The sequence below is a fragment of the Trachinotus anak genome, unplaced genomic scaffold (assembly GCF_046630095.1).
Source record: "Trachinotus anak isolate AG129_WGS33_773 ecotype Australia unplaced genomic scaffold, CSIRO_AGI_Tana_v1 ptg000015l, whole genome shotgun sequence".
Taxonomy (NCBI): domain Eukaryota; kingdom Metazoa; phylum Chordata; class Actinopteri; order Carangiformes; family Carangidae; genus Trachinotus; species Trachinotus anak.
Genome location: NW_027273866.1, coordinates 8,640,833 through 8,652,599, shown reverse-complemented (window position 1 = coordinate 8,652,599; position 11,767 = coordinate 8,640,833). Strand labels below are relative to the sequence as shown.

The 11,767-nt window shown below is 41.5% G+C and overlaps 1 protein-coding gene across 1 annotated transcript; it reads left to right on the top strand.

The window, feature by feature from the left end:
• The first annotated feature begins 2,233 nt into the window (after nucleotides 1-2,233).
• On the top strand, nucleotides 2,234-9,303 carry otomp (otolith matrix protein). Its single transcript, XM_071498909.1, has 9 exons — nucleotides 2,234-2,421; nucleotides 2,596-2,732; nucleotides 3,000-3,102; nucleotides 3,350-3,535; nucleotides 4,453-4,627; nucleotides 5,101-5,168; nucleotides 6,568-6,752; nucleotides 7,113-7,284; nucleotides 7,450-9,303. The coding sequence occupies exons 1-9, from the start codon at nucleotides 2,331-2,333 to the stop codon at nucleotides 7,458-7,460; spliced, it is 1,128 nt and encodes a 375-aa protein (XP_071355010.1). The 5' UTR covers nucleotides 2,234-2,330; the 3' UTR covers nucleotides 7,461-9,303.
• The last annotated feature ends 2,464 nt before the right edge of the window (nucleotides 9,304-11,767 follow it).

Here is an 11,767-nt window from a genome sequence, read left to right as displayed (position 1 = left end):
TATTTTACAGTTCTCTGTGTGTGGGTGAACATTTAGTCAGTAATCTAATGTCATATAAACAGCTCCACAGAGATGTGGAAACAAGACAGACATTGATTATTGCAGCATCCACAGACAATTACTGGTGAAAAATGTCAATAAATATTTAGTTTCTTCATTTTAGCAATAGTCCGGTAACAACCAATAATGACTGATTATAAGTGTGATACTTATAATATTGGTCACTCTTCAGTTAGTAATCTTTAGTCCTACTTTGTGTCTTGTTGCATAACCATAACAGAGTATCTTGGGATGTCACAGTACCACTAACCCTAACATCACAGCAATAGTCACTGTCATAGGAAGCTGGTAAGTAGCAGTTTGTTTGATTCTCTGTTAAGTGTTTTGTCACAATCCACTGCTTATTTAATGAGACAGACTACATTGGGAACAAGTGTAATTTCTTACTGTATATATATATATATATATATATATATATATAATTTTTTTTTTTTTTTTGCTTGTGCTCCTGCATGAACAAAAGACAATCCAAAACCATATCCTTTGCAGTGAATAAATGAAATAAACCACATGAAATTCTGGCTTACATGAGAAGAAACACAAACAATTGTCTGTAACATATTGTCTGTGTTCGACAGATCATATCCCCTCTGGCTTTACTTCTGTCTTCTGTAATGTAATTTGATTATGTGCTGTCAAATTTTAGGTGCTTGCACTGACCGGGCAGCTGTGGATGAATAAGAGGGAAAATTGTGATGCTCTTTGTACATTAAGGTAGGAAATTGCTATGTAAGTGCTTTCTCCTGTTATGATTTTACATGTCAATTGTTTTAATGGTTAATTTAACATCTGGCCAAGGGACAACAGCTGAAAAGTAGCTTTTTGGCTAAAACTGGCACATTTACAGGGAAGCTGGTCAATGTGCATTGTCCCTGTGAAAAATAAATCAAAAGAGAAACAGCAGAGGTGATTTCCCCACAGAAAACAACATATTTATTGTGAGTAGGGCTGACTAACTAACAATTATTTTCAATATTGATTAATATGCATTGATGATTATTATTTATATATATATTTTTTTTATAGATTATTCATTTTCTCAGTCCAAACCCAAATACATTCTGTTTACTATCATGGACAACAGAGAAAAGGATCATATCTTCACATCTGAGAAGCTAAAAACAGCAAATGTTTGACATCTTTACTTAGGCAATGAGTAAAACAATTTCAAATGAAAGTTCTCTCAATAAACCTATTGATTACTCACCTAACTGCTGCATGTCTAATTGAGTGGGGTTGTTGGTTAAAGCATCATCTACCTCCCTCTCTAGCTAAACTGGAAAATCTGTAAACTCTCACTGAGAATCTTAGGAGAGTCCATATTTCATCCAGAATACTACGTGAGTGTTTGATTTAAGAAGTCCCCCTGTGCTTCCGTCTCACATCACCCATGCATGCTGAGGATCACATACCCCCCCACCCCACCCCACCCCACCCCCCATAAAAAAAGAGCTCTCCCTCCCTCCCTCTCCTAAAATCTGTCTGAAAACCAATATGATCCTTCATCTCCTGAGCAATCATGCAGATCTGAAATTGCAACAAAAACACTGCAACTAAAAGGGTGATAGAGATAAATTCACTTCACTTCTCACAGATTTATTTAATTCTTGGTTAGCCCAGTAGCTGTGTGTGAGTGTGTGTGCTTCTGTGTGTGTGCAAAGAGAGAGAAAAGGGAGAATAGTATCAAATAGCCGATATGTTTTCCCTCCACTGGGTCCTGTGGCTGCGAACAATAGCCAGCGCTGTTTGTTCTTGCTTACCTGGGGCTTCAGTCTCCAGTGAGCTGGAGCAAGCCCGAGCCAGTATCTATTCTCCATGAACACAGCTCCAGCACAGAGACACATTGTCCGCAGCTTTTTTAATTAAAGGCCCCGGGTCGACGCTCTGTGCCAGGTGACCTGAACTACTCTGAGCCTACATGTGCCGAGCACTATCCTCTCCACTGGGGATAAGTCTCACCGGATAATTGGAGGGGGAAATGCTATACTGATATCATGAGATGGAGGAAGGATTATCTACTGAGGACCTTGCCTTAAGAGGTGGGGATAGAGGAATAATGTAATGTTTTCTTCTTTCTACATCCATCCTACCTGCCTCGTTCTCCTACCTTTTACCCCTCTCTCCCCCTCTTTCTCTCTCTCTGTGTCATGGCCAGGTTATAAGAGATGGAGGGGACAGGTGAGTGACTTTTTTTTCAATGAAGTCCACCTGCTCTTCATCTCCGTTATATTAGAGAGATTGTCTCAAGCAGGTTTCCTACCAGAGCCGACATGGAGCGTGTAGAGCGAAGGCTGCCTGTGGCTTTCCTCCTTCTTCTGCCTCTTCTGTCTGTCAGCTGTGTCTCCAATCAAAAGACTACAGGTAGATTATGGGAAACAGGCTCATGATAGGCTTATGCAATTAACTTCTGTGCATGTGCATGTGCATGTTCAAAATAATGTTTTGGGAGTAAGTGTATAGTTTGCAGGTGTGTGCTCTTGCACAGGAGTATTTGGATTCACTTAATTTCCAACTCCTCCCCACTGTTTTGTTCAGTTTCCTGGTGTGTATTGTCCAACGCTGAAGAGCAAAAGTGTCTGGATTTGGCTGGGAACGCCACAGCTCGGAATATCAGAGGGACATTGCGATGCGTCCGTGGCCTGAACACCAGAGACTGTATGGATAAAATCAAGGTACCTGAAGAAACGGGTGGGAAAGTGGATTGTCCAGTCTGCATTACAAAATATGATAGTATAGTTCCAAAGAGTATGAGATTTTTATTGTGAAGGTGGGTTCCTTCTTCACCTTTTTTCGAGATAATTTTCTTTTTCAACATCTCTGTATGTTCATATCTTCATGTACTGGTCGAACTTTGTTTTTTCAGAAATGTATCTACAGTGTGGAACAATGACGCATCCATCAGCCATTTGACATTGACAATGTAAATGTGTTTTCCTCAGAATGGGACAGCAGATGCAGCCTCCATGTTTGCAGATGACATTTATGCTGCTGGTCTCTGCCACGGCCTGGAGCTGGCAGCAGGAGAGTCCCACAATGGAGTAGGTAAGAAAACACTGGAGCGGTTTGCCTAATGTGAGTCAGTAGATGTAAGGACTTCAGTTAGTTGATGCCCAAACATGTCACTATGAACATATCATCCAACCGTACATGCAGGTACCATGTACAAACATACTGTATATCCAGTATGTACTGTATTTTATACAATGTTAAATTACTATTCTCACTCCTGATCTGTTAAGATTCCCACTTGCTTTCTTCCCCTGTTTTTTCTCCCAAACCCCTCCTACAGATGGTATTAGGTACTACGTGGTGGCGATGGCTCGTCGCTCCTCATCAGATCTGTCGCTGCTGGAGATGCACGAGCGCAGCTCCTGTCACCCCGGCATTCGTACCACGGTCGGGTGGACTGTCCCTATTGGCTATCTGGTCAACACCTCCCAGATCAGTGTAGGGGAGCAGTGCAACTTCCCCAGAGGTGAGGCAGAGCGGGACGGAGGGGAAGAGAGACTAAGCAAAAATGGTGTATGGCTGCGAGTGTGTGTGTGTGTAAGTCTTTGTGTGGATGTTATATGAGAGGTTCAGAGAGAGAGAGAGTGAGAAGCAGTGATGTGGAACAGAGAGGTGAAGGGATGGAGGAGACTACAGGTAAGAGGAGAAGAGTCGGTTACAGATCAGAGCATTTTTCTCTGTAAATGTGAGATTGATAGGGATGTGTGTGAGTGTGGGGGGTGCAATGATGAACAGAAGGACTTATTGAAAATCATCTTGTCTTGTCTGAGGACGCATATCACTTAAACCATAAGGCTACATTTGTCTTACCTTTCTACAAAAAGAAAAAAAAAAAAAAAAATCCCATGAATAGACCAAAACCAACAATTAACTGATCCAACAGACAAGTATAGTCTCTGCAGTCTGACAGAGTTTCTTAATCTTCTTTATCACAGAGCTCTACTTTGGTCCAGAAACACATGTTGCTTTAATATGATGAACATGGGCATTGTAGTTTGAACACAGTCCCGCTGATGAAATACTCACTAGGGTGTTAATCCACAGCTGAAAATAGTCCTTAACAATTGTATCATTAACTCCTGTTTGAGTAACGTTTGATAAAAACTACATAGCTGTTTTAGAATACCACTGAGCCTTAAAATGAAATTATAATTAACTATATATTTGTGACCAGTTTTAAAAGACTTCTGTCTTCAGTAGGAACCGATGTGTTTGAGGCTATGAGAGCCACAGATGGGCTAGTACTGTGGTGTGTGATAACAGGTTTATATGATTTAAGACAAGTGCAAGACAAATTAGTTACGTATTCCACTGGACGTTTCCATTTTCCTCTTTTCGTCTCTCCCGCTCTTCCTCTCACTCGTTCTCCTTATTCTTCACCAGCGGTCGGAAACTTCTTTGGTTACAGCTGTGTCCCTGGGGTCAAGGACCCCCAGCACGACCCCAGAGGCAACAACCCCAAGAACCTGTGTGAGGCCTGCATAGGAGACGAGAATGACAGACACATCTGTGCCAACAACCACAGAGAGAGGCACTATGGAGAGGCAGGGGCACTGAGGTACAACACAACACCAACAGCGGGTGAAATAATACACTAATGGCCTGTGTGTCTCCCTTACTTTATATTCTTCTCAGCCTACTGTCCTGTTAGTGTGAACGCTATAGGGTCTGTAGTAGTCATATAATATTACATGGTAGAAAAAATTAAAAACTCCCCTCATTAAAACAGACTGCAAACAGATTAAATAGTGACAGTGGTCAATTTCTGTGTGCTTTAATTGCTTTTAATGACAGTTTCAGTCATTGCTGCACATTATAATTATAAGATAATGCCATGACTTTATCCATATATATCCATATATAAGTATACTGTATATTACTACTGTTCAGCAAAAATCAATAAAATGTCCTGTGACATAATAGTAACTGTGTCTGAGATGAGGATTTCCCCCTTAAGTCATGTTTTCATCTAATTATAGATTAAAAAGTGTCAGATTGTTCCTGTGTTTTATGTTTGGTTTTTTTTATCAGATGTGTGGCTGAAAACCTCGGCGACGTGGCCTTCGTCAAACACACAACCGTCTTTGACAATCTGGATGGTCAGTGTTTAAATGATGATGCATTTCAGAGGCGACACCGGTAGTTGTACATTGTAATGATATAATTTTATAATTTATATGATTAATGATCCAGGTTACTTGGGCCCAGCAGAGAGTGCTAGTCACTGTCAAGACACTGGATGTCAGTGTTTCACAATATTTCTCATATGAGTGTCACAGTACTCAGTGGAGTCCTGAATATGTTGGACAAATCCAGAAATTATATATTGTAAGATGTGTGTGTGTGTGTGTGTGTATGTGTGTGTGTGTGTGTGTGTGTGTGTGTGTGTGTGGCAGTAGGAATAATGAAGAACAACAACATAAGTGAGAACGAGGAACAAACAGACAGAGACAGAAAGGGACAGACAGACAGTTCTGTCCAGAAATGAAATGGCCTAATTCTCTGTTTCGCTGCATCTGCTCCTCCGCTTTGGGCAACATCCAAAATTAATGGTGATCATTATCACGGTCACGCAACACAGACTCTGCTTGTGCAGCCGAGAAGGAGCAGTTTGACGCCGGCTCCTCAAACACTGTCGCTGTTTAACGAAGCACGCTATCTCATATGGTTCAGAAATGTCTGGAGTCAGACCAATTAATGGAGGTCAAGAAAACACAGAAGGTCTGTGCTCTTGTCTGGCGGAGAGAAAGTAGCTTGAAGGTAGTCTACATTTTTTCCTCTAATTATCCGTTTGGGTTTATTTGCTTTTTTTAAGTCTTAGGTGACCGACTGAATCTCTAAAAATCCAAATGTGAAATTCAGCATATAAAGACAACATACATACGGAAAACAAGTTACTTCAGCTTCAACTTCATAATTTCAATTCTGCATAAAAAATAAATAACACAAAATGCATTTTTTTTGTCAGATTAAGTACATGAAACTTAGTGGAAATGCTACATTCTTGACTAGAACTTTTGAATGAGCTCAAAGGAACACAGCTGTTAGTTGAGTCAGAGGAGAAGATTGACACCACTCCCATGCCTGTCCATCCGATGTGAAGCGATAGCCAGCAAATAGTTAGCTTAGCTTACCAAAAAGCATGGAAACTTGGGGAGACAGCTAGCCTCGCTCTTTCCAAGGTGTAACTGTATAGAGACTTGTGTGCGAGACTATTTCTTGGCTAGGTGCAGTGACTTCCTGAACTCTGTGACTGTGAGGTTTCCAGGCAACCAGCAAAGACTCCAGGATTTCACCGCAGCTGGCCAAGAAATAGTCCATGTAACATGTTTCATCAGTGAGCTTAAAAGCTGCTGGTGCATGGTTTTTGTTACCTTTGGACAGAGCGTGACCAGCTCTTTTCACCTGCTCCTAGTCTTCAAGTATGCGTTTTTCCCAAAATGTCCAACACCTTTAATTTATTTAAAAATTACGGATTTTCACTCCTTCCCTGTTCAGGTAAGAACCAGGAGTCCTGGGCGTTGGATCTGGAGCTGGAGGACCTGAAGCTGCTGTGCCCAGATGGGACTGAGGCGGGCCTGGACGAGTATGGACAATGCCACCTGGCAGCTGTCCCTGCTAAAGCTGTGGTGGTGCGTATGGAGGACAAGTGCCGCGTCTGGAAATACCTGGAACGTTTACAGGTGGGCGTGGAAAGTAATTGAAAAGGCTGTGTGTGTGTGTGTGTGTGTGTGTGTGTGTGTGTGTGTGTGTGTGTGTGTGCCATTCCCTAGTTATGCATGTTTCTATCTATCTCTGTGGAGTCTAAATCAATCTGCACCTCTCAGGTAAACCATCATCCTTCTTTCTTAGTGAGTGTGTGGGAGACGTGGGGATGACTGATACGTCCTCCGCTGACCCCCTGGCTACACAAATACAAACACACACGCATACTTATCCTCACAGTCCCAAAGAAACCCACACACGTACACAGAGCACGCCAACGCACATCCATGCATGCCCTCATGCATTAAGTGCTGTCACACTCTTTGTCTCTCCTGCAGAATGTGTTTGGCAATGCCACCGAGGGCTTCAGCCTGTTCAGCTCAGCAGGCTATGGCGAATCCGATCTGCTCTTCAGCGATGCTACCCACCACCTGCAGAGGGTTCTGGGTAGCTACACCTCTTGGCTTGGCCCCACTTACACCACCGCGCTGCAAGCCTTTGAGTGTGAGGGTAAGTGCCTGTGTGTTAAAGTGTGTTAATGTGGATCTGCTGATGGAAAGCGAGTAGCCAAGTGGCTGGAGGAGTGTTTTCTCCTTTGAGTATGTGTGTGTGTGTGTGTGTGTGTGTGTGTGTGTCCTTGCAGCTGTTCTCATTATTGCACTTTCCCTCCAACAGGCTTCTGCTGATGGAACAGGGAGAGGACATCTAGTGCATCAACTTCCACCCCACCCCTCTGTCTCTGTCCTCCTGCTCTGCCTTCCCTCCCTGCCATCCGCGTCCCTCCACCATCACCATCTCTCCTATTTTTGTCTCGGCTTTTGGTGTTTGTTTTCTCCCTGCATTTCACCATCCGTTCTCTATTATTATATCCTCATCCTCCTCCAACCTATTACCACTCCTAATATGCTGGCTGGCAGGGTGGGACATCACTAAGACGGGATAATCGGCTAAGAAAAACTTCCAGAAAAAACGTCCCTGGAATTGAGTATATGATTAAAAGGACACTTGGAAACAAGGACAGGATATAGAAAAGAATAGAATAGAATTAGAAAACAATAGAAAAAAGAGGAAGAGCAGGTTAATGAGCTGTTGTAGTTGTTATGTTATTGACAGACTTTGTGTTGTTTTGAAGCATTTTTAAAAAGAGGATTTTGATAAAGATTTTAGTGGGATTACTCCATGAGCAAGAAAAGTGTCCCCCAACATTGATGTATGTATTAAAAAAAAAAAATCCTGTTTAGTGTTCCTACTCTTTATGTTTGTTGGGAAATTGTCTTCTTCTTGGCTTGTTGCATTAGTCTGAGCTTCAGTACCACCCTCCCCCCACAGGGTCTGTCTCTGGCACTGAACAACAGGGTGCTATTAACTATGAGCTTCGAAGACTCAGTTACTCTATGCGTCTGTGTGTGTGTGTGTGTGTATGTGTGTGTATACACTTTTTTCCCACAGCCATTATCGCCCTAATTGGCAATCTGGCATATTATACTGTTTGTGTGTACGTTAATGTGTCTATGTGTGTGTGTGTGTGTGTGTGTGTGTGTGCGTGTGCGTGTGTGTTGATAGGACTGCTGCTTTCCCATGGCTTGTATAGCTTTCGACTTTGGATCACTGCTTTCTCACGTCTGGTATGGTGGACCGGACTGTGCTAGCTCTCAGTGTATTGTTACACTATACAGTTAGGAGAAAGGGGATTAGGGCTTGGGTTGCCTCCAGTGACCCCTGAGTGAGTCTTTTTTTAAAGGCTTTGATCATTTTCTCATCTGTGCCTCCCCCGAAATTCCCAAAACATGCTCTCTAAAACCTCCTCTGTCTCTCCTGCTTCTGTCTTTACCCACATAGCAACACATGAGGGAGTACATGTTTCTCTATTACATGTCATTTATACTTTAAAGTTGCTACCACTAGCAAGACGTTGATACAGGAGGATGTTCGAGGCTGGTGATACAAGCAAAAATGATCTGTGCAGTCTGTGGTATTGTCATGCAGAAGAGTGTAACTGAATTAAGAGAAATGGTGATATCCAAGAAAATGCATGAGTATTTCGGTCACTGTAATTAAAGGAAACCAGCTGTTTAAAAGCCTTACTTGACACAAAGAATCATGTACTGTAAAAATGTTTAACGGACTGTAATTCTGGGCTTTTGTCGCCTCCAATTCTTCTGCAGTTCTCCTCATCATCCTGTAGTGGTTGACATCAACATACTGGAAGAAATCCAACCAGTTAGAACCAGTACAACATGTGCTGCATGTGTTACATTTTTGCTTCTGATGGCAAAAAACTCCCCAAGTGTGAAAGATGAAGGACACCACAGTTCTTAAGAGAAGCTGTATTTTCACCTCATTAGCAAAGGGTAAAGGCATATCTGTTGTACTAATTCAACTCTGGTGTGTACCATCGGTGCCGTTTGTTTTTCACACTTGTCGGACAGTCTTAAAAGAGGCTCGATGTAAATACTCCTCGCTGCCTGAATGTGTAGAGCTGCAAACCTTTTTTTTTTTCAACCAATTAAATGAATGATGATAAAGAAACTAATCCTCTCTTCCTTTCTAGCTGACTTCTAATTATCCTGAAACAGCTACATGATATCTGTGTGGAAATGAATTATGCTTGATATCATCTCTCTGGCTCCATTTCACACTCTCATCTCTCTCTTCCCCTCTTTCTGCCTCTCTCTCTCTCTCAGACACACACACACACACACACACAGAGTCAGACATAGGCAGTCTGCTCCCTCTCATTCATTTGCGAAGAGAAGGAAAGAACATGGGGAGGAATTAGGATGAAGGGAGGCAGAGAAAGGGGAGGTCACAACATACAACGAGCTACACACAGAGACTCAGGTGCTCCCAGGTAGACAGGTGAATCAGGGGCACACTACCATCATAGCTGGTCCCCATGTGGAGACAGGCCTCTTCTCAGCATGGCCCAAATGCCCCTGCTGGCACTGCTTCACCTGATTTACAACAGTAATCCTTTAGAGAAAGTCTGTGCTCGTGATGGAGGAGCTCCATTTAGCAGTGAGCAGATACTGTAGATTGAACTGCATTGCAGCAGAGTGCTGCAATCGCTCTCAATCCTCAGCTCTCGTGCTCTGGCCATTCTGCAGTACTGCACAAATAAAACAACTAATGTGGCTTCAATACAGTCCTCTCAACCTTGAGATGTGGATGTGAATGAGAGGAAAGTGGGTCAGTACCAGCAGTGGTAAGTGATTGTATTCTTGCACTTATACAAACAGCCAAAATAATAATCATAATGATAATAATATATATATATATATTTTTAAATGATGAAAGAAAGATGTAGGAGGAGAGATCATGCCATCATAGACTTATACAGCTGACTTCCCCCAAAGTGACAGTAAAAAAAACTATTAAAAGAAGCATTAACTGTTAGATAAAAAGACAAAGACAAATACAAATAAAACACAGTAAAATAAGCAGTAGTGGAAGAAGTGCTGAGATCATTTTTAACTAAAGTAGCAATGTATAATATATAAGTCCTGCAGACAAAATGTTAGATAGGAGACAAAATTACAGGCTTCTTTCACAGAAGACATCTCACCACGGCAGATTTATCTGCAAAGGCACTTGAAACCATAACTGTCAAATACATTTAAAGGTTGTATATTTACCTTTGAAATGTAGTGGAGTGGAAGTATGAAGCTGCAGAAAAAGGAAATACATTAGGTTAACTTTTTCTCAGTATTTCCATTTTAAGCCTTTTTTTAAAAAAAAATTACATTCCCTGCTTTACCAGTCAGAAAAGAACAAATGGAAATAACTTCATCTACACTATATAAAATTGACTCCATGTTGATCAAATACAGAACTAAAATGCTGCAAAAATGAAAGCATTTCTAAAATTTTACTAATATAATAATATGCCATTCTGCATAATCATTACGTTAATTTTTGATACTTTGATACTTGATACTCTGTACTATTCTTTGGCATAAAATGTTTAATGCAGGGCTTGTATTTGTGATGGACTATTCTGAAGTACTTTTACTTAAGTAAAGGATCTGAATACTTGTTCTGCCACTAATGAAAATTCTGCTAACATCTGAACGTATCAGTAATAAACAACAAACAATAGAATATATTGTAATATAACACTCTGACTTTCACTCTGATTTTGCATATGGAACACTTTTGTACATTTCACATGCACTTACAGGGATTTCAGCTTTAACTTAAAGGTACTATATGCAACATTCAGAAAAACCTTGTCATTAATGACACCAGTGGCTGTTAAGTGAACTGAAGTCTACTGTATATTTGAGACTATGGACTCTATTCAACTCTCCAGTGCCAGCACAGTGTTAAAACAAAGTGTAGAGATAAGTCTATGTGCGAATGTAATTTGACTAACGTTGTTATCAGGTGATGTTTTATCATTAGGCCCCTCCATGAATCAAATGCTCTGCCCGTTTAGACCCTAGTGGATTTTAACAGATAAAAGGTTTTGTTTTTGTTTGTGGTGCTTACGTGGAATTTGGGCTGGGAGCCTGTTGTTTGTTGACATCTGCGGGCTCCATTTCTAAGCTAATGTTAGCTAGTGTTGGTGCTGCGGGGGAGCAGAAGAGGGGCGTTGAGGCAAGCCACTCGGGAACAAGTGTAAATACCACTTTATTTGTCACACAGAAATCCATCCACGGGCTGTTATAGGCGAACAAAGAAGTCAGGGGACGTCTCATTTTATAAGCTGTGTTTCAATCCATTCACACATTTTCAATAAAACAGGGATTAATATGTGTATATTACTTCATATTCTTATATATAGTGCCTTTAAGTGAGTCCACTCCTTTTGGATGCCAGTATACCTATAAATGTGATGACACACGTTTTTGGGGTGAATGGTAGCATTGTCAATCCGCACAGGCGTGTCAGATTTGCGTATTTGTGGGTGTCTTTATCGCTGCTGGTACGGGTGACGGCACGGCACGGCACGGATGGGAGACAGTTTGACCGGAGGTTGCGAGGCGAGAGC

What these genes read in the sequence shown, in the direction of transcription:
- otomp (XM_071498909.1), top strand. Translation starts at nt 2,331, where the DNA reads ATGGAGCGTGTAGAGCGAAGGCTGCCTGTGGCTTTCCTCCTTCTTCTG. An exon ending in ACTGTATGGATAAAATCAAG is followed by an intron (nt 2,733 to 2,999) that starts GTACCTGAAGAA and finishes TGTTTTCCTCAG; the next exon opens with AATGGGACAGCAGATGCAGC. An exon ending in CGTCTTTGACAATCTGGATG is followed by an intron (nt 5,169 to 6,567) that starts GTCAGTGTTTAA and finishes TTCCCTGTTCAG; the next exon opens with GTAAGAACCAGGAGTCCTGG.